At 44.7% G+C, this 21,767-nt stretch overlaps 1 protein-coding gene across 2 annotated transcripts in view; it reads right to left on the bottom strand.

Annotated features, from left to right (window-relative positions):
- LOC141272800 (protein-glutamine gamma-glutamyltransferase E-like) overlaps window positions 1-21,767 on the bottom strand; it is a 96,208-nt gene that overhangs the window by 13,706 nt on the left and 60,735 nt on the right. For both annotated transcript variants that reach the window (XM_073683867.1, XM_073683868.1), the window contains exons 8-12: window positions 7,323-7,426; window positions 6,355-6,597; window positions 5,367-5,681; window positions 4,022-4,179; window positions 2,553-2,686 (exon numbers count right to left, since the gene is read on the bottom strand). In XM_073683867.1, the coding sequence (XP_073539968.1) occupies window positions 2,553-2,686; window positions 4,022-4,179; window positions 5,367-5,681; window positions 6,355-6,597; window positions 7,323-7,426 (954 nt within the window). The remainder of the gene's footprint in view (window positions 1-2,552; window positions 2,687-4,021; window positions 4,180-5,366; window positions 5,682-6,354; window positions 6,598-7,322; window positions 7,427-21,767) is intronic.

The following is a 21,767-nucleotide window of genomic DNA, read 5'->3' as shown; positions in this document are numbered from 1 at the left end:
TACTAGGACATCATCAGCAAATAGAGAGCACTTGTACTCGGTGCCTCCCACCTCAATCCACCTAATATTGGGGTTATGGCGAATTGATGAGAGTAGGTGCTCCGTCACTAGGATGTATAAGAGAGGGGACAGAGGACATCCCTGCCTTGTCCCATTGGTAATTGTGAAAGGTGATGAAAATGTTCTGATGCACCCCCTGGGCCTTGGGACAGCCGGAGCCGGACCCTTTTTGGTGGATGCTGGTGGTTGTAGTCTTCGTGGCGGCGACCCGGTTTCGTGGCTCAGGGTGGTCAAACCAGTGGCGGAACTATTTATGTGGTTTTGATGTTTAAATGTCCGACTACGCCACCCGTGGATTGCGGTCAGAGTGAACCGCCGCTGCAGGGCAGACCGCTGAGGCTGGTGTTGTGGGTGCAGCAGAGCGTAGCATAACTCCCCACGGGAGGAGTATAGCCTCAGGACAGTGTATGCGGAGGATGGGGGTGATGGTGCAGGGCAGCAGCAGTAACGACACGGAGTCAGTGATGCAGTCCAGGGCCTTTACTCACAGTTCTTATTATCCAGACCACGTCTGCAGGTAACGGCTGCCCACGTCGTACTGTGCTCACCAGGTGAGGGGCTCAGACAACTCCCAGATAACTTTGGAGCGCTTCACAGGACCCCCTTTGTGTGTGTCCTTTGTCTGGCCTTTCTTACCAACCCTTCTGTCCGGCTGCCTCGGGCCTCCTCTTGGTAAACTTGGCGCCAGTTTCCCTGACCCTATGTGGTGCCTTCCTAGCGGGTGTAGCGAGGGGCTGCGCCACATAAAATGTCACAGCCTCCGGTTTCTAGCTGAGGGTCGTTTCCTGCCTCCACTAGTTTCGGGGACCGGTCTCCCCCTTTGGCCTGACCCCTCCACGCAGGTGGATTCGGGCGTGCGGTGGCGACTCGCCCGTCCGCACCCCTGGGATCCCTTCATTCCTCGTTCCTGGAGCCTTCTCCGCTCCTCTTCCTTCCTTCTCCCTCTTCCAGGCCTGGGCCTCTTTTACTAGGCCCGCCTCCGGAGCAGAGCTCATGCAGAGCCCCTGCTCCCTGCCACTTCTGCTCAGACTTCTCTGCACTGAACTAAGATGGTGCCCACCTTTTATACTCCCTTCTCAATGCACCCAGGAACTGCTTCCTCCCTGCTCCTGCACTACAGGGTTCCCCTTCCTCAGTGTTCCCTCCCCCGACTCCAGCCAGGGACAGGGACTGTCGTGCCCATCTCAGAGGCATATTGGTCGCCCTGCCCCACGGCAATGTGGTGTAATGCACGCAGGTGTCGGGTCCTGATCCACACTCCATCCTTACCTGAGAGTGAGATATCACACCTCTGGGTGAGGTGCAATACCTTTGTAGCAACCGAGCCCTAAGGGTGCTACAGTTCCATTTATCTTCAGCCTAGGTGACGTATTGTGATACAGGGCCGTGATTTTGGCTATAAAAGGGTCCCCTAGACCCCTACCCCAAGCTTTTTAAGAGAATCATATATGGCGTGCCAGGAGACTCTATGGAATGCTTTCTCAGCATCCAACGAGAGTATCTAATTACAAATTTTTAACTGCATCTAGCCCAGGAAATACTTTGTGCCTAGTAGCAGTGTCTGCTAGTCAGCGGATTATCCCGGCTGTTAAGCAAGCTACACCACCTGTAGTTTGGACACTTAATTTTTTCAAAGGAAATGCTTCGGGACCACGGGATACTCAGTGAAGAGCATCAGGAGGCACCCCAAAGCATAGGGGCTGGGACTGGCAGTAGGATGCCTTGCGGTGGACAGCCGAGCTCGATCCTTATAAAAGCTTTTTAACTGCAGCAGCTTTAGTGGACGCTACTGGAGCTGGAATTACGCGGCTGCTGGCATGAGACTTGCCCTCCAATAGATCCTTGTAAATGGATTTAAAGTGTATTCATTCAAATTAGAGAGACAATTTAAATTAAAAAGCTTAGAGCTGCCTCCACCACAGGGGGGGCTCGCTCGACCCACCAGCGGACAGGCACCAGTATTGGGAGAGGGGGGCTGGCCGTCAGGGTTCACCGCGGCTCTGGCACAAACCCGGCGACACGGAGGTGGCACGGGCAGGAGCGGACTAAACGTGTCGGCTTCTCACTTTTTGGATTTTAGAAGGGCATGACATGCCTATATCTGTGTCTCCCCCTCCCCCTCCTTTTACTCCTCCACCTCTTTTCTTTTCGCATGACTATATGTACTTGTCACTTTTCCATGTGTTAGTTGTGTCTTCTGAGCAGTTTGTCAGCTTTTGGACACCTTTGAAGGTGTTTTCTATGTGTTTCTATGTGTTTTTGTTTGCCTGCCATTGGTTTTAACGGTGTTCGAAGGTGTTCGACGAACAGTTCGACGAACAGTTCGGCGAACACACGGGTGTTCGACGAACCGAACTCGAACACTACGGGGGTGGCTCAACACTATCCTCTAGCTAAAGTTCCTGCTATTAAAATACATCTGAAGATGTGGTTCTCCAGGTATCATGGTATACCAGTGTGCAGTTTATTATGTTTTTTGAATTAATACTTACTCAATCGTAATCTTCTCTTTTACAAGCCCACTTCCCTCAACAATCAGAACACAGTTATGAACTTCTTCTGTTGTGGGATTGGTGAATGCAATCTCTATGCTCAGAGGTTTATTTAGGTGGGCTTGATCTGTGATCTAAAAAGCAGAACACAAAATATCAAACCTCAGAGTATGACACAAATTACTTTTCAAAAGACAGAATCAATGATTATTCCCAATTCCCGAGATTAAAAGTTGACATAATAAACTTAAACTTTAACCACCCATTGAAGTGCTTGCATAATATTAGTATCATAAGGTCCCTAGAAAGTTTGTATTAGGCTGTGTGCCCACGATGCGTTTTTTTAAGAGTTTCTGCAGCGGCAAAAATGCTGCAGAAATGCTTAAAAAAAACGCATGGTAGAAGGCCTGCCATGGTCCCCAATGATAATCCTCATGTGCTGTGCATATGCTGCGGAAATTTCCGCTGCGGGTTATCATTGCGGAAAAAAACGCAGCACTACCAATTATTTTGCGGAAGCGGTGCGCTTTCGCCACCTTTGACTTGCATTGGAACGCTTGGATTCCGCATCACTGCATATGTAGATGCGCAATCCAAACGTTTCAATGTGCGGATGGTACCCGGGTCTGGAGGACAGGAGACTCTCCTCCGCACCCGGGTACCATATTACCTGTAAAAAAAATAATAAAATAAAAAATAAATATTATATTTACCTTCTGGCGGCCCCCGCTCTCCTTGTCTTCACTTGCCGGCAGCTCGCGATGGACTGAAGGACCTGCGATGACGTCATAGTCATCTGATGGCAGGTCCTTCAGTGTAGTGCACCGCGAACTGCCGGTAGCCAGGACGGAGCGAAGCAAGACTGCGAGGGCCATCAGAAGACAAGTATAGATTTATTTTTTATTTTTTGACATTCTCTTGGGTCATATTTTTTACCATTCTTTAAGGTCACACTATATAAATCCATGCCAGTTGCATGGATTTTTATAGTGTGACCAAGTTGTCAAGCACTTTCCAAGTGATGCTAAAATAGCTTGGAAAGCGTTTGACAACCCGCATGCGGAAATGCATGTGAAGAACGCTTCACTTCCGCTTGTCCCTGGCACGAAAAACGCATGTACAATCCGCATGTACTATCCGCATGCACAATCCACATGTACATTCCGCATGTACAATCCGCATGCGTTTTTTCTGCCAGGGAGATGCAGAAACGCTCAGGAAAAATCCTGAGCATTTCTCCATCGTGGGCACATAGCCTTAAAGTACCCCAAACTAATATCTGCTGATGGCTCACCGTTAACATTAATAGCTTTAAGTTAAAAAAATATAAATTTGCTTATTTTGAGATCCCTGCCAAGAGGTAGCACTGTTCTTTGTAGCAAAAAGGAAGGGGATTGTCCAAAATAGACAAAAATTAAGCCTCCAAACATAGTAAACTAATAATATTAAAGTATTAGATTATAAAATACCTTCATCACAATGGGTGGATTCTTCAGTAAAATCACAATCTCCAGCAGGAGTTTTCCACCTCTCTCGTCTTCACACACGGCCACCGCTTTGATCATGTTGTCTGTAGTTATGGCATTTTCATAGTCAGCATAAGGTACAGTGTATGGGACGTTTTTCTCTGAAAGAAATGGAGTAGAGAATGTAAAATCAACTTTTGTAGTTCATCTTTGTTGAAACTCATTGCATATGTGCCGAAAACCCTCAAAAACCCTAAATAGCATAATCCTTTGTTGCAAGGAAATGATATTCAGAACTCTGCTGGCTTAGAAAGAATCTGATCCTGCATTGCATAGGGGGAAAAACTTATCAGGTTGCTTATGTTTTTTCAGTAATAGGTTAGATTGTAAAGGTCTATTAACATTTGATAATGTTCGGCACTAAAATACTTATAATGTGTACTAAATAATCAGTATTAGATCATTCAGTGTGCATAGGCTGCCATTGTATGCTGTAGCACTCGGATAGTTCATCAGCAGCCTGTGTAGACTACAAGATCATCATGAAATTAGTGTTCCCAGGAATGCTTCTTCACAATCTTTAGGTGCAAATGGACCTCAACTCAAGGGTGTTGGACCATCTGAACAGTCTACACTAATCAAAGCTGCCTGAGCAATTAGCTAAAAGGAATTTTAAAATATTTACATGTGCATTTAGCTCTTTTGAAGACAAGTCCGGCAATACCTTTACATGGCCAATCTGTTCCTCAGTTACTGAGAAATCGGTGATTGAATTAATATACAAATGGATATTGTCGATTTGAAGCCTCTATCACTCCAGCTCTATTACTCGCATTTTCCATTACCTGAAGTTAAACAACATAGAGGCTGTACGTCAAGTGGGATGCGGCGGCACTGGGCAGGAGATAGTGTTGTAGAGAGAGGCTTCAGATGTACCATAGCCATTGGCATATAAATTGAAACGCTGATCTCATTAATTGGGGAACAGACCGGCCATGTAAAAGTATTGCAGGACTTGTCTTTGAAATAACTACATGTACATATATATCATTTGGGGTGCAAAATGCTGTTGACAGATTACTTTTAAAGTAATCTGTCTAATATCACCAAGTACAGCATTAAGTTAGCCTCTCATTTAAGTAACTAGGCACTGTGTAATGCTTAACTTCCTCTATGGCCATGCTGGACAAGAGCTGATCACTTAGTAACAGGTTTCATATAAATTATTGCTGATCACTGAAATTAAAAAAATATTTAAAATGTATTTTTTTTACATTTCCAAAATATATATTTGGTAATGGTTTAATTTTGTTATTTATTTTTTTAATCTATTTTTACATAAACCTACCTTCATCTGGCCCCAGTTTCACAGACTGAGCATTGGTTAGGACATCTTTGACTGTGGCATTGGTGTATACAATAGCAGATGCAGTCAAGTTTACTTGTAGACTTATTTCATTAGGGCTTGTGTTTTTTAGATTCAGGCTGAATGTGACATCTTGGCCAACCTGTATGTCGCTGCTGCTTGTAAAGTTGCCACTAAAATCGAGCACTGGTGCGGCTTCTGTGGGACTTGCCGAGAACGCAACTGGGCTTCTTCTGAGACCACTACCTTTCAGCTTACTTTGTGCTTTCTTAAATATTTCTCTTTCTTTGGGGGTGCCTGAAAATATACAAAAATTTGATCAATTACAGTAACAATACTGATCCATTACAAATATCGACAAAAGATCTGTGTAGATTAAAGCATAGAATCAATAGTCAGATTTGTGTATGAAAATTCCAGGTACAGTTAATATGGCCGCCATTATAGTTTTAGCAAGATTTGCAGATCGGCTTTATCAGCTATATTACTGTATAGTGAAGCAGTTCTACCATTTTTGACTCCACCTGAGATTTTTAATGACCATATTGAATACCAGATTTCCTACCAGTAAATGAGTAATTTTTTTAGCAATTCGGTAACTCCGTCAAATTTACTGGGAGTTTTTTTTTTTTACAATTTACTTTTTTCCATTGGTTCATTAATAGGGAAATTGAAATCTTTCAATCAGGACCAACATTTCTTAGCCAGAGTGGAGAGTTATTAAAAAACATTTATAGCTCTAGATAACTCAACATAGGCATGCATCATGCAAACAACTTTCAGTGAGAATAGATTCATTTTCCCTATGGTGGTTCAGCAGGGAAACACTTGTTGCAAGGTTATCAATTAAAATAGGAACCCACCACGATATTCATCTGTAAAGAACCTTCCTAACAAAAAGGAAATGTCCAAATTTCAAACCTCCTTTTTCAGTCTTTGTGGAAAAAGAAATAAAGAGAGAAGTCTTTACCTTCAGGATATTTGTAATTGTTGGTGACATCAACACGCTCATCTGAATTAATAGCCTTGGTGCTAGTAAATTTTCCTACACTACGCGTGTTTAATTTCGTTTTCTTCTTGGGCCCTTCAGCAGAGACCAACCAGTCCGTTACGTCAGCATTCAATTCGGCAAATACGAAAGGTGCATCATAGGGCAGGTCCACGTCGCCCTCTTTAATAGCCTTCACAGAGCAGGGTCCAAGACGATATAACCCTATCACAGAAATGAGACAGAAGAGTTGGAAAAGAGGTAGTAAAAACAAATATGGCAACTGTACTAGGAGACTTAATTATGCCCACCTAAAATGCATCTCAAAGTGCTAATAAGGGGGTTGAAAAATAGCGACCAGACTTACAGTGATTTACATTCTGTGTGCCATCTTTTATTGGTGACCCTCTATGCAATGTAGGGTATTGTCATAGTGTGAACAAATAACAGTAGGATGACCAACCCACAAAGTCATAAGCCCACACGTTGACCAAATTTCACCTCTAAACAATATACTAGAAGGTCAAGTGACTTCCAATTAAATTGACCTCAGTATGTGTCAAATAGGGAAAGTAGGTTGTGAGCCCATTTGTGACAATGGTTGATTTATATAGCCCACACTGCAGAATAGGTGTGGGCTCTATAAATAATTAGAATAAAATAAAACAGTTGTCCTAATAAGAATGCCATACACTGCAAAACTAATTAATTACCTATACAGTGCTACATAATGTAAAAGTCATACAGCACCCAAATAATTACAGCATACAGTGGTCACGTAGCAGCTCCATATATCGTGTAATGTAATAACAGTGCCATGTAAAATTACACTGCTAGACTTGTAGTAGACAGCCTCTGGGTACCAGGCCTTCTATAACAGCGTCCATAGCAGGAGTGATTAATTCACCTGCACCCTGTGTAATCTAAGCAACATACATTTATTATTGTACCTTCACTTTCTTCTTGTGGGGTAGAGTCCAAAACCTGCCATCCATCATAAGTGGAGCCTAGGTCATGTCTGGCAAACCAAGCTTCTACCCATACATGAAAATTCCTATCAAATCAAAAAACAGTTATCAGAGACATACCAGTTTCTGACCGGCTATATGGCTGTCCATGACTCAATATCAGCAATGTGCCTAAATGGAAACTTCGCGCCAGAGCCTGTTTTTGCCTTCGTGACCAGGCCAATTTTTTCAATTCTGACCACTGTTGTCACTTTATGAAGTAATTACTCTGGAACGCTTCAACGGATTCCCCTGATTCTGAGACTGATTTTCCGTGACATATTGTGCTTCATGATAGTGGTAAAATTTCTTTGATATCACTTGCGTTTATTTGTGAAAAAAATGGAAATTTGGCGAAAAGTTTGAATATTTTGCAATTTTCAAACTTTGAATTTTCATGCCCTTAAATCAGAGAGATATGTCAGACAAAATAGTTAATAAATAACATTTCCCACATGTCTACTTTACATCAGCATAATTTTGGAACCAAAATTTTTTTTGTTAGGTAGCTATAAGGGTTAAAAGTTGACCAGCGATTTCTCCAACAAAATTTACAAAAACATTTTTTAGGGACCACATCTTATTTGAAGTGACTTTGAGGGGCCTTTATTACAGAAAATACACAAAAGTGACACCATTCTAAAAACTGCACCCCTCAAGGTACTGAAAACCACATTCAAGAAGTTTATTAACCCTTCAGGTGCTTCACGGGAATTTTGGAATGTGGAAGAAAACAATGAACATTTAACTTTTTTTCACAAAAATGTTACTTTAGACCCAATTTTTTTATTTTCACAAGGGTAACAGAAAAAATGGACTACACAATTTGTAGTGCAATTTCTCATGAGCGCGCTGATACCCCATATGTGAGGGAAAACCACTGTTTGTCGCACTGCAGGGTTTGGAAGGGAATGAGCGCCATTAAACTTTTTGAATGTAAAATTTGCTTGAATAATTAGCGGACGCCATGCTGCATTTGGGGAGCCCCTGATGTGCCTAAACAGTGGAAACCCCCCCCCCCACAAGTGACACCATTTTGGAAACCAGACCCCTTAGGGAACTTATCTAGATGTGTGGTGAGCACCTTGCACCACCAGGTGCTTCACAGAAGTTTATAATATTGAGCCGTAAAAATAAAATTTTCACATTTTTCCCACAAAAAATGTTTTTCATCCCCTAATTTTGCATTATCATAAGGATAACAGGAGAAATTGCACCATGAAATTTGTTGTGCAATTTCTCCTGAGTACGCCGATACCCCATATGTGGGGAAAAACACTGCTTTGGTGTACGGCAGGGTTCGGAAGAGAAAGGAGCGCTATGTTGGCTGGGATAGGTTGCAGACACCATGTCACATTTGAAGAGTCGCTGACATGCCGAAACAGCAGAAACCCCCACAAGTGACCCCATTTTGTAAACTACACCTCTCAACGAATTCATCTAGGGAAGTAGGGAGTATTTTTTAATTTTTAAATTTATACCATTGGGCAGTGAAGAAAACATAATTGTATTTTTACCACAAAAAAATGTTTTAACCTCAGATTTTACATTTTCACACAGGGAAATGGGTAAAAATGGTGCCGAAATGTGTCACACACTTTCTTCTAAAAGTGGCAATACCCCATATGTGGCTGTATCATACTGCTTAGCCATATGGCGAGATCTGGGAGGGGCAGAGCGCTATTTGACAATTGGAGAACAAATTATTGTAGATTAGGCATTTGGATTTGGGAGCACAAAATTTTCTGAATTACTTTTTGGGGGCAAGGGCCATTTTGCTTTTCCAGAGCCTTTAGGCTACCAGTAACTTGGAAGTCCCTTACATTTTTAACAGATGACGGACCTGAGTGGGGACTAGCTTTTTTTGAGGACCGAGTTGAAGCTTTTATTGGGAACATTTTACGTAACATTTATCCGGCGCTCTAGGCTGAGCACTTACATCGGGGTTTCCATCTAAATTTCCAAGTGATGTAATTCAGATGAAACCCCTGCAGGATCCATTCACTATAACGAGGCAGCAGAGTTACTCTGGACTCCGTCTGGCCTCTGTTTAGCGGTGTCCTTTTTTTCAGAAGTGCACAAAACTGTGGCCAACTGCACTTTTATGCACGCCTAAAAAAATGACACCGTGGGATCACAGGCCAGATGGCATCCACAGTGGCCTATATCTGCCTCATTACAGGAAATCTTACATCATGGGTTCCGTCTGAATCACGTATTTCAGAGATTTACACGGAAACTCTGGTGTAAGTGCTCAGCGCAGAGCGCAGGATAAGTGTGAGCAGAGCCTTTGTTACAACTCTCCTGTTAGGTTTTTGTAGTTTGCTGGTCACATGACCAGTTTTGCCTATTTAATCCGGCTCCGCCCTCCTGGCATTGCTGGACTTCATTGTATTTACTACTGTTGAGCTAGCTTGGTGCTCTGTTGCCGTTCTCTGTTAGTTTTGCTAGGTCTTCTGACCTCTATGCTTTTTGCTGTGTGTTTGTCTTTGACTGCTACGATTTCTGCTAGGAGGTGACCAACTTATCCCAGTCCCTAGTTCTTGTAGGGATCCCTCCCTCACATCTATAGGTCTTCGTTCAGACTAGCCGAGGACTTTAGCGGGTCTGATCGCAGGATCAGGTTCCCCGTTACATCGTAGGGATCTAGTTTAGTTCTATTGTAGGGACAGATCTCCTGTCTTTTCCTTAGTTTCTGTAGCAGATCATAACAGTAAGTCCAGCCATATAAAAAAAGAAAAAAAAAAATTTTCTCTAAGGAAAGACCTCCAGTTTTCCATCATGATCTCGGTGCAAGATTTGGCTCAACGCTTGCAGGGACTCTCTGGAGGTGACCAAGCTCCAACAACACGTGAGTAGCTGTTCTGGAGCGCATTTTGTGGAACCAAAGGTATGTCTGCCTGATCTATTTTTTGGCGAACAACAAGATTTTTTTTCTTTTAAAAATGCTTGTCTATTATATTTTCGTTTGAGACCCGGATCCTCTGGTGATGAATCACAGCGCATAGGGTTCATAATGTCACTTTTGCGCAAAGATCCTCAGGGATGGGCCTTCTCTCTCCAACCTAGTGATCCGTGCTTTAGATCAGTGGATAGTTTTTTTTCTGCTTTGGGTTTGTTGTACGATGATCCTGATCGTGTCTCATCTGCTGAGTCTGAATTAAGACGTTTGAGGCAGGGATCAGGTAATGTGGAAAAATATTGTTCTCACTTCCGTCGGTGGTCTGCCCAGGTGGGGTGGAACGATTCAGCTTTGAAAAGCTTGTTTCTTGCAGGGCTAGGTGAAAGGGTTAAGGATTTACTGATTGCTTATCCCACACCTGGAAACTTGCAGGAGGCAATGCAATTAGCTATACGGGTGGACAGGAGACTGCGTGCAAGGGTTAATGAGAGCAAATCCTCTGCTATGTCAGCTTCGAGTCCTGAGAGGTTCAGTGCTGACAATGGTGAGCCGATGGAAATTGGGGCGATGGCACCCCGCTCTCAGGAAAAAGACTGCCGACTTTCTGAAGGCTTGTGTTTCTATTGCGGAAATTCTGGTCATTTGATTAAGAGCTGTGTGCTTCATATGAAGAAAGAAAAAAAAATGGTCAGTCATGCCCGTATTGCCTGTTTAAATTCTAAGGGTGTATTCCTATCTGCCACTACTGCTGCTCAGGATGAATTAATTGAATTTCGGGTATTTGTGGATTGTGGATCTACTCTGAATGTGATTGATGGGGGATTCTTGGAAAAACTTAGATTAGAACCTAAAACTTTGTCATCCCCTATTGCTGTGGTTTCTGTCGATGGCTCTCCCTTGAAGAGTGTTACTCACAAGGTCTGTGTATTTCCCCTCACTATTAATGGTATTCATCAAGAGAATTTGGATTTGGTGGTATTGGATAATTTGCCTTCTCCAGTAATATTGGGGTTACCCTGGTTAAAATTGCACAATCCTGTACTGGACTGGTCTACCAATGAAATTAAGTCCTGGAGCCCTAAGTGTTATGACAAGTGTTGTAACGGGCGCATTGCTGCTGTGGATAGAGGGGAATTGCCTGTACCTATTCAGGATTTTTGGAGAGTTTTTTCTGAGGAGGAGTCGCAGGTTTTGCCTCCCCATAGAGACTATGATTGTACCATTGAATTTGTCCCTGGAGCGGCTCTTCCTAAGAGTCGTTTATTTAATCTTACTATTCCTGAGAGAAAGGCTTTGGAGGAATACATACAGACAAGCTTGGCCGCTGGTCACATTAGGCCTTCCAAGTCTCCTGTGGCTGTTGGATTTTTTTTTGTAAAAAAAAAAGATGGCGGTTTACGTCCTTGTCTGGACTTTCGTGAGATTAATAAAATTACTGTACGCAATCCTTACCCACTGCCATTGATTCCTGATTTATTTAACCAGTTAGTGGGGGCCAAGTGGTTCTCTAAAATTGATCTCCGGGGGGCATACAATTTGTTGCGCATGAAGTAGGGTGATGAATGGAAGACTGCTTTTAATACTCCTGTGGGTCATTTTGAGAATCTGGTTATGCCTTTTGGTCTCACCAATGCTCCAGCATTTTTTCAGAATCTTATTAATGATATCCTTAGACCTTTAATCGGCAAAAATGTGGTTGTGTATTTGGATGACATTTTGATTTATTCGCCGGATCTGGAGTCTCATTGGCGGAGCGTACGTGAGGTATTACAGTTATTAATGGACAATTCGCTTTTTGCTAAGCTGGAGAAATGTGAGTTCGCTGTTCAGAGAATTAGTTTTTTGGGCTACATTATCTCCAGTGAAGGTTTTGAGATGGACCCGGTTAAAGTTCAAGCTGTGCAGGAATGGCCTAGGCCTATTGGTTTGAAATCGATTCAGAGGTTTTTGGGTTTCGCCAATTATTACAGAAAATTCATAAAAAATTTTTCTATTATTGTCAAACCGCTGACTGATCTCACCAGGAAAGGTGCTAATGCGGTTCAGTGGACTTCTGAGGCCATTGAAGCTTTTGTGTTTTTGAAGGAGAGGTTCACCTCTGCTCCCATCCTTATGCAGCCTGATGTGACTAAGCCGTTTTTGGTTGAGATTGATGCTTCTTCGGTGGGGGTTGGTGCGGTGTTGTCTCAGGAAAACAAGGATGGAGTACATCCCTGTGCCTTTTTTTCAAAAAAAATTTCCGAGACTGAACTTAATTACGATATTGGTAATCGGGAATTGCTGGCGATTAAACTCGCATTTGAACACTGGCGTCACCTCTTGGAAGGTGCTGATTTTCCCATTCAGGTTTTCACTGATCATAAAAATCTGATCTATCTTGATGCTGCCAAGCGCTTGAATGCCCATCAGGCTAGGTGGGCACTTTTTTTCTCGCGGTTTAATTTTTCCGTTACTTACATCCCGGGTACCAAGAATGTTAAAGCGGATGCTTTGTCTCGCAGCTTTTCTCCCATGGTCGGTGTTGAGGAGGAAGAGGAGACCATTTTACAAGAAGGTGTTGTGATTGCTGCTTTGGACTCCGTTTTGGAGGATGAGATTCTTAAAGCACAGGAGAATGCCCCATCTAACACTCCCCATGGGAGGTTGTTTGTGCCTAGGACCTTTAGGAGAGATTTGTTTGTTGAGTGTCATGAGTCTCGGTTGGCAGGTCATCCAGGAATTTCTGAGACCAAGAGACTTGTGGGTCGCAGTTTTTGGTGGCCTGGATGGCAGAAGGAAGTCATTAAGTGGGTGCGCCAATCTACTGTGTGTGCAAGATCCAAGTCTTCGCATGCTCCTGCTGCGGGGTTGCTTTGCCCTCTGGAGGTTCCTAGTGCACCTTGGACACATCTGGCTATGGACTTTATTACTGACCTTCCTCCCTCTGAAGGTTTCACGGTCATCTGGGTGGTCGTGGACCGTTTTAGCAAGATGTGTCACTTGGTTCCCTTCATCAAACTGCCTTGCGCTAAGACACTCGCTAAGGCCTTTGTCAAGGAAATTGTCAGACTACATGGTGTTCCTACTGACATTGTTTCTGATAGGGGACCTCAGTTCGTGGCTCGTTTTTGGCGTGCCTTTTGTGACAGGTTGGGAGTTCATTTGTCGTTTTCATCCGGATATCATCCTGAGTCTAATGGCCAGACAGAAAGGAAGAACCAGGATGTTGAGCAGTTCTTGCGTTGTTTTGTGGCAGACAATCAAGAGGGGTGGTCTGAGTTTCTGCCACTTGCTGAATTTGCTCTTAACAACCACACATCCTCTTCTGCTGGATGTTCGCCTTTTTTTTGTTGTTCTGGGAGACATCCGTCTTTTGGGTCATTCTCCAAATTGGTTTCGGCTGTGCCTGAGGAGGAGAGTTTTTCCGGTGATTTGGAGAGAGTTTGGACGGATGTGCGTGGTAATCTTCAGGAGGCTAACAAAAAATCTAAGAGGTACTTTGATAGGAAACGGCAAGAGGTTTTGTTTGCTGTTGGTGACATGGTTTGGTTGTCCTCTAAGAATCTGCGATTGAGGATTCCTTCTAAAAAATTGGGTCCCAAGTTCGTAGGGCCCTTTAAGGTGCTTCAGATAGTTAACCAATCTGCTGTTAGGCTGGAGGTTCCTATGTCCTGGAGGATTAATCCGGTGTTTCATGTTTCTCTGTTGAAAAAAGCTGATGTGTCGGATGGTGACACCTCTGCCACTGTTCCTCCGGTGGTGGAGGACGGGGAATATGAAATTTCCCGCATCCTAAATTCTAGACGGTATAGAGGGAGTTTGCAGTATCTCGTCGCTTGGAAGGGTTTCGGACCTGAGGATAACTCATGGGTGAGGGCTGATGATGTTTCTGCTTCCAGACTTGTCCGAGCGTTTCACAGGAGGTTTCCTGGTAAGCCTGGGCCTAGGGGATCCGGAGGATCCTCTTAGAAGAGGGGGTACTGTTACAACTCTCCTGTTAGTTTTTTTTAGTTTGCTGGTCACATGACCAGTTTTGCCTATTTAATCCGGCTCCGCCCTCCTGGCATTGCTGGACTTCATTGTATTTACTACTGTTGAGCTAGCTTGGTGCTCTGTTGCCGTTCTCTGTTAGTTTTGCTAGGTCTTCTGACCTCTATGCTTTTTGTTGTGTGTTTGTCTTTGACTGCTATGATTTCTGCTAGGAGGTGACCAACTTATCCCAGTCCCTAGTTCTTGTAGGGATCCCTCCCTCACATCTATAGGTCTTCGTTCAGACTAGCCGAGGACTTTAGCGGGTCTGATCGCAGGATCAGGTTCCCCGTTACATCGTAGGGATCTAGTTTAGTTCTATTGTAGGGACAGATCTCCTGTCTTTTCCTTAGTTTCTGTAGCAAATCATAACAGCCTTACTGCGATCTTTGGGAGACATAATAAACAAATCAGTAGCAGGTGAAGAATTGGTTTTATTTATTTTTTACGCCTTTCCTCGTGCGGTATAAGTGATGAGATTACTTTATTCTTCGGGTCGGTGCGATTACAGAGATACCAGTTTTATATCGGATTTTTATGACTGACAGCTGTCACACACTAAGAGACGCTTTTTTTGCAAAATCTAGTTTTTGCATCGCCATATTTTCAGAGATATAATTTTTCCATATTTCGGCCGACAGAGTCATGTGATGGCTTGTTTTTTGCGGGACGAGTTGACATTTTTATTGGTACCATTTTTGGGTACGTGACATTTTTTGATCGCTTTCTATTCCGTTTTTTGGGAGGTAAAATTAACAAAAACCAACAATTCAGGAATTATTTTTGAGGTTTTTTTTATGCCGTTCTGCGTGTGGTAAAAGTGATAAGGCAGCGTTATTCTTCGGGTTAGTACGTTTACAGCGATACTACACTTACTGTATATTTTTTTATGTTTTGGCGCTTTTACACAATAAAACAATTTTATAGAAAAAATATTTTTTTTGCATCGCTTTATTCTGAGAGCTATAACTTTTTTATTTTTTGGCTGATGGAGCTGTATGACGGCATTTTTTTTGCGGAACAAGATGACGTTTTCAGCGGTACCATTTTTATTTCCATTTTGCTTTTTGATCGCATTTTTTTACACTTTTTGTTTGGCGATATGATGAAAAAGCACAGTTTTTGCTCCGTTTTTTATTTATTTTTATTACGGTGTGCACAGAAGGAGTTAGTGTGACAGTTTTATAGATCGGGTTGTTTCGGACACGGCGATACCAAATATGTGTACTTTGTTTTTGCATAAATATACGGATTTATTGGTTTAATATTTTATTTATTTGAAAACATTTTTTAGACTTTTTTTTTTTCACATTTTTACTTAGTCCTGTATGGGACATTAATTTTTATTTTTCTAATCACTGTTCTCATGCAATGTAATAGACATGTATTACATTGCATGAGAAGTTTGCTGACAGTTTCACACTGTCTGTCTCCTGCTGGACTCAGCTGAAAGCCTGAGCTCAGCAGGATACCATATATGGCAGATCTGGAGGCGGTCATGTGACCTCCAGCTGCCATAACAATGGCAGGTCCTGGAAGGCATCAGGGGGCCGTCGGAGAGGTAAGTGGACGACCCCCTCTCCTCTCACTATCTTCTATATGCCGAAATCACTATAGATCGCGGCATATAGAAGATAGCAAAGGGTTACCATCATTGGGACCTGATCCAATCAGGTCCCGATGATGTCCCCTGTCAGCTGTCGCTCTGAACTGCAACCGCAGCACTTGCAGGACCCTGGGGTCCTGAGGGCTGCGGGACCACCGACCGTTCAAAAACGTCGGCGCTGCACAGAGCCCAGGCAGCGCCGACGTTTATGTACAGTGGGCTGTCGGGAAGCGGTTAAGCCCACATGGTATATGAAGTTTGTAGAAGGGATAATATCTCAGCCATTATAGTACTTATTGTTGCAGCTATAGGCCTCGATTTATCATTGCTGTAGAGCCTGTGTTTTTCTGATGTTGTTTTGCACAGAATTGATATATCTATGTACATTTTGGGGTTTTTGTTTGTTTTTTTTAGCCTATTTTATGTGCTCTCATTCTCATTTTTTTAAGCTTTGTGAGTGAGGCGAAAACGTCTGAAATGGCTAAATTCCATTCAGCAATGGTGATTTTTTAAAATGTAAAATTGGGCCAAATTTTGCAACTTTCGTCTCTTTTGGTGTTTTTGAGTATGTGCTTGGCACCTTTAGACGTTAGGATAAATAAAATTTTCTTGAAATGATTTAACATTTTAGGATTTGAGCCAAATTCATGAATTGTGTGCACCGATTAGATTAATTTGACCAATTTGGACGATAACACTATATTCTTCGTTGTAATGAAGAATCCTAAGGACAATTTGTTCAACGGATTTTATTTTAACAATGCGTTTCTACGCTGGACTAGCATCTTTTTCAAGTGGAAAAAAACAAGCATTCCTCATCACAGCAGCGCAGCCAGATATCGTGTTATCGTCCAAATAGATCAAATATCCTGGAGGAGATCATCCCCCCCGTCACGAGACAGCAGCAGCTGATATGTTTAGGAGTTCATAGAAGTTGTGCCTGCACACAACCTGCTCAGGTGAGCACATTCCTTTTACTTTCCTTTGTAGCTAAAAGTGTATCACCCGATGGTCTTGTGCGCTATTGTTCCCCTACGATTAGATGAATTTGGCAGCAAAAAACGGAAGATAATACCACAAGACAAAAAAGGAAAGAAACTTAAACAGATGATTCGGGGGTTGATTATGATTTGTAACATCTCCACCTGCACCTCACTCACAGTCCAGCAGTTTGTCGTGTTCTCCCTACTCCGCCCTTTCTCAGCACAGCAACCAGCACTGTCCCGCAGATGTGGTCATGTAAAAGATGGTTACCTCCTACACATGACAAAGCTAAGAGGTTGAACCCCATCAACAATCTGTTGGTCACAGAAATGCTGCTTTTCCACCTGGTGAATACAGACGGTTTCTGAAAGCTGATGGCTGTCGCAGTCCCCCAGTACCAGTTGCCCAGTCGCCATTACTTCTCTAAGAAAGCTTTGCCTTAGCTACCCCAGCATGTTGCAAACATCACCCGTTCCTTGAAAAAAAATCTGTGTGTCTAACAGATTGCATTTCACCACAGACACCTGGACAAGCAAGCATGGCCAGGGCCGTTACATCTCGCTGGCTGGGCACTGGGTGACTGATGGCTGTGGGGACAGGCGGGGAAGGGGCTGCCCTACAAGTCTTAGTATCCCCAAGGCTTGAAGGCCAAACCTCTATGTAATACTTCCTCCACGGATTCTGCTTCCTCCCCCTCTTCTAGGGCCTCCACCTATGACACGTGTTCCAACAGTGCAGAGAGATTCCCCCCCCATATCCATACTGTGCAGCTAGGGCTCACCACAATCAGGCAGTGTTAAAAATTAATATGCCTTGGGAGCACACAGACATACAGCTCAAAAGTTGTGGACAACTATCCAGGCAGAGTTTGAGCAATGGCTGTCGCTGTGTGCTCACATCCGCCGTTCACACCCCGCGGGTCATCAGCTTGCATCGATACAGAGGTCTTTGGCCATACTGTTTAACCGGTTGATATGCGATGTGCCAACATGGTGGAATTCCACTCTGCACATGTTGCAGCAACGAGACCTGACGCAGTATCTCATGTCGTATAGCCTGGGCCAACCCAGTATGTACGTGGTGCAAATCACGTTTGTGGATTGGGCACAGATGAAGGACCTCTGTACCATTTCAAAATGGCTACTAAGATGGTAAGCGCTGACAATGCCATCATTTACAGTACATGTTGGAGCACACTTTGAATAGTCTGCGGGAGGAAGTGGTGGTCCCAGAGGAAGAGGAGGAAGTAGAGGAGGATGCGGAAGGCATAAAAATATCTAAGTTCTGGACTGTCGTCGCACAGGCAGGTGCCAAGGGAGGATGGATTGCAGTGATCGAGGTGGGGGGCTCATGGTACCAGAGAAACTGTTAGTGAAGTTGCAGGAGCCGAGGAACAAAGTAGAGGAAGACAAGGAGGAAGAGGTGATGGGCATGCAACAGTCAGAAGATGAAGTGGATAATGATCCCCTCTCTGTTGTCCGTGATTGGTGAGAGGGGATGGAGGAAGCAAGCTTCAGTGTTAGCAAGCCACCAACACACCAAGGACTTGCACCTCATGGAAGAGCCCGACACATGAGCGCCTTCTTGATGCACTCTGTAACTTGATTCCTGTATTGTAAGGTTGGCAACCCAGTAGTTAGTGCTATTTCAAATCCTGTTAGATCCACGGTACAAGAGTAAATTTTGCCAGATGCTTCCTGCGCTGTAAAGGGACGTGCGCATGCTGGAGTATCGAAACATGCTTGTAGACAACCTTAAGAGTGGGTTTCCCCAAGACAGCAGTGAAGCACACAGTATGCATTGCAGTTGTTGTCTTCCAACCCCGGTAACCTCAATTTGTCAATGCAAAACATTAGCAGTAGTAGTGTAAGTGGCAGAAGTAATTTCTGGGAGTAGCTTCACACTTTTTTTTAGACCAGCTTGTGCACCAGCCCAACAGAGTACAAGTCTGACATTTAGTGAACGACTGGAAAGGATGGTGCAGGAATATCTGGAGCTCAATATAAATGCCATCTGGGAGGGTTTGGACCCTTTTGCATTTTGGTCTTCAGAAATGGTAGAGCGGCCTGAGTTCACCTGTCACGCCTTGGCGATTGTCACACTGGCAGCTAGCATTCTCTCAGAATGTGTCTTCAGTGCTGCTTGTGCTGTTTTGATGGATAAGCGCAGCTGGTAGTCCCCTGACAGTGTAGACTGCCTAACTTTCATCAAGAACAACAAGTCATGGATCTCCAAGGACTTTTGCGCCTCAATCGCATACTGTGCAGAATAGTCGATGGCGTAATATTTAGCGTGCTGCATTGATCTTGCGTTATTGTAGTCTGACATCTTCGTCGTGGCTTCTGTGCCTGCTGTTGCTACTGCGATTAATCATTTCTTGACATGTGGAGACTCCTGGTTGGGTCTCTATCTGGTGTGTTTCCTGTAGTGGAAGGGGCATTAGTACCCATCATACTATTTCTACTCTGGTGAAATTGATGCCCCTTTAGTGGTGTCTGCCCCTAAATTTTTGAAATATGGAGACTCCAAGTTGGGTCTCCTTCATGTGTGTTGCCTTTAGCCGTAGGGTTCCCAGACCTGCACTTACTTTCAGTCAACTACCTGTGTTTCTAACCATAAATATTTCTACCAATAGTACTGAATGAAACTGATGTTTGTGCCACCTGAGTGTGGCTGAGCAGAAAAGCAGCTTGAGCTGTTGCATGAGGTATCAAGGCTTCCAGCATAGCAGGCTTACTCCGATCCCTCACCCCAGGGCCGGCGTTAGCACCCGGCGCACTCGGGCAAGTGCCGGGGCCCTGAGCAGGCGGAGGGGCCCACTAACTGTCAGGGACCCCTGCGCGCTATGGGACCCGTGAGCGGTGCGGTGCCAGCTTCCGCTCCCCCTCCCCCCGCTAGCTCAGGGCCCCAGCATAATACTACAATACTTACCTCTCCCCGTGCCTCCACAGCAGTTCCGGTGTCTTCCGCATCCTCTGAGACTGACGTCTCAGGTCAGAGGGCGCGGCGACGTCTTTACACCGCGCTCTCTCCTGAGCCATCACAGGCAGTGCAGAGCGGGAGGATGCCGGTGACGCTGAGGAGTCCAGACATGAGCAGCGGCAGTAGGTGAGAAGTGAGGTGAGCAATTTTTTTTTTTTTTAATATATGGAGGCGTGGGGCATTATAAGGGGGGGGGGAGATGACATCCTGCATGGGGCATTATAAGGGGGGGGGATCACATCCTGCATGGGGCATTATAAGGGGGAGAGGTGACATCCTGCATAGGGCATTATAAGGGGGAGAGAGATAACATCCTGCATGGGGCATTATAAGGGGGGTGACATCCTGCATGGGGCATTATAAGAGGGGGTGACACCCTGAATGGGGTATTATAAGAGGGGATGACATCCTGCATGGGGTATTATAAGAGGGGGTGACATCCTGCATGGGGCATTATATGGGGGGGGGAGGTGACATCCTGCATGGGGCATTATATGAGGGGTGACATCCTGCATGGGGCATTATATGGGGGGGGAGAGGTGACATCCTGCATGGGGCATTATATGGGGGGAGAGGTGAAATCCTGCATGGGGCATTATATGGGGGGGGAGGTGACATCCTGCATGGGGCATTATATGAGGGGTGACATCCTGCATGGGGCATTATATGGGGGGGTGACATCCTGCATGGGGCATTATATGGGGGTGAGAGGTGACATCCTGCATGGGGCATTATATGAGGGTGACATCCTGCATGGGGCATTATATGGGGGGGGGGGTGATATCCTGCATGGGGCATTATATGGGGGGGGAGGTGATATCCTGCATGGGGCATTATATGAGGGGTGACATCCTGCATGGGGCATTATATGGGGGGGGAGAGGTGACATCCTGCATGGAGCATTATATAGGGGGAGAGGTGACATCCTGTATGGGGCATAAAATGAGGGAAGGCATCCTGCATGGGGCATTATAAGAGGGGGTGACATCCTGCATGGGGAATTATAAGGGGGGGTGACATCCTGCATGGGGCATTATGTGGGGGGGGGGACAGCCTACATGGGGCATTATGTGGGGGGAACAGCCTGCATGGGGCATTATGTGGGGGGAACAGCCTGCATGGGGCATTATATGGGGGGGAGGTGATATCCTGCATGGGGCATTATATGAGGGGTGACATCCTGCATGGGGTATTATATGGGGGGGGAGAGGTGACATCCTGCATGGGGCATAAAATGAGGGAAGGCATCCTGCATGGGGCATTATAAGAGGGGTGATATCCTGCATGGGGCATTATATGAGGGGTGACATCCTGCATGGGGCATTATATAGGGGGAGAGGTGACATCCTGCATGGGGCACAAAATGAGGGAAGGCATCCTGCATGGGGCATTATAAGAGGGGGTGACACCCTGCATGGGGAATTATAAGGGGGTGGTGACATCCTGCATGGGGCATTATGTGGGGGGGAACAGCCTACATGGGGCATTATGTGGGGGGAACAGCCTGCATGGGGCATTATGTTGGGGGAACAGCCTGCATGGGGCATTATGTGGGGGAACAGACTGCATGGGGCATTTTGTCGGGGGACCAGCCTGCATGGGGCATTATTTTGGGGCCAGTATTCTGTATGGAGCATTATAAGGGGGCCAGTATCCTGTACAGAGGATAATATGGGGGCCAGTATCCTGCATGGAGCATTATTTTGGGGCCAGTATTCTGTATGGAGCATTATAAGGGGGCCGTATCCTGTACAGAGTGTAATATGGGGGCCAGTATCCTGAATGGGGCATTATTTTGGGGCCAGTATTCTGTATGGAGCATTATAAGAGGGCCAGTATCCTGTACTGAGCGTAATATGGGGGTCAGTATCCTGTATGGAGCATTTTATGGGGGCCATTATTCTGT

This window comes from Phyllobates terribilis, unplaced genomic scaffold, assembly GCF_046119375.1.
Source record: "Phyllobates terribilis strain yellow unplaced genomic scaffold, ASM4611937v1 Scaffold_5__5_contigs__length_657084704, whole genome shotgun sequence".
Taxonomy (NCBI): Eukaryota; Metazoa; Chordata; class Amphibia; order Anura; family Dendrobatidae; genus Phyllobates; species Phyllobates terribilis.
Note: the sequence above shows the minus strand (reverse complement) of the source record. Positions and strands in the feature narration are given on the sequence as shown.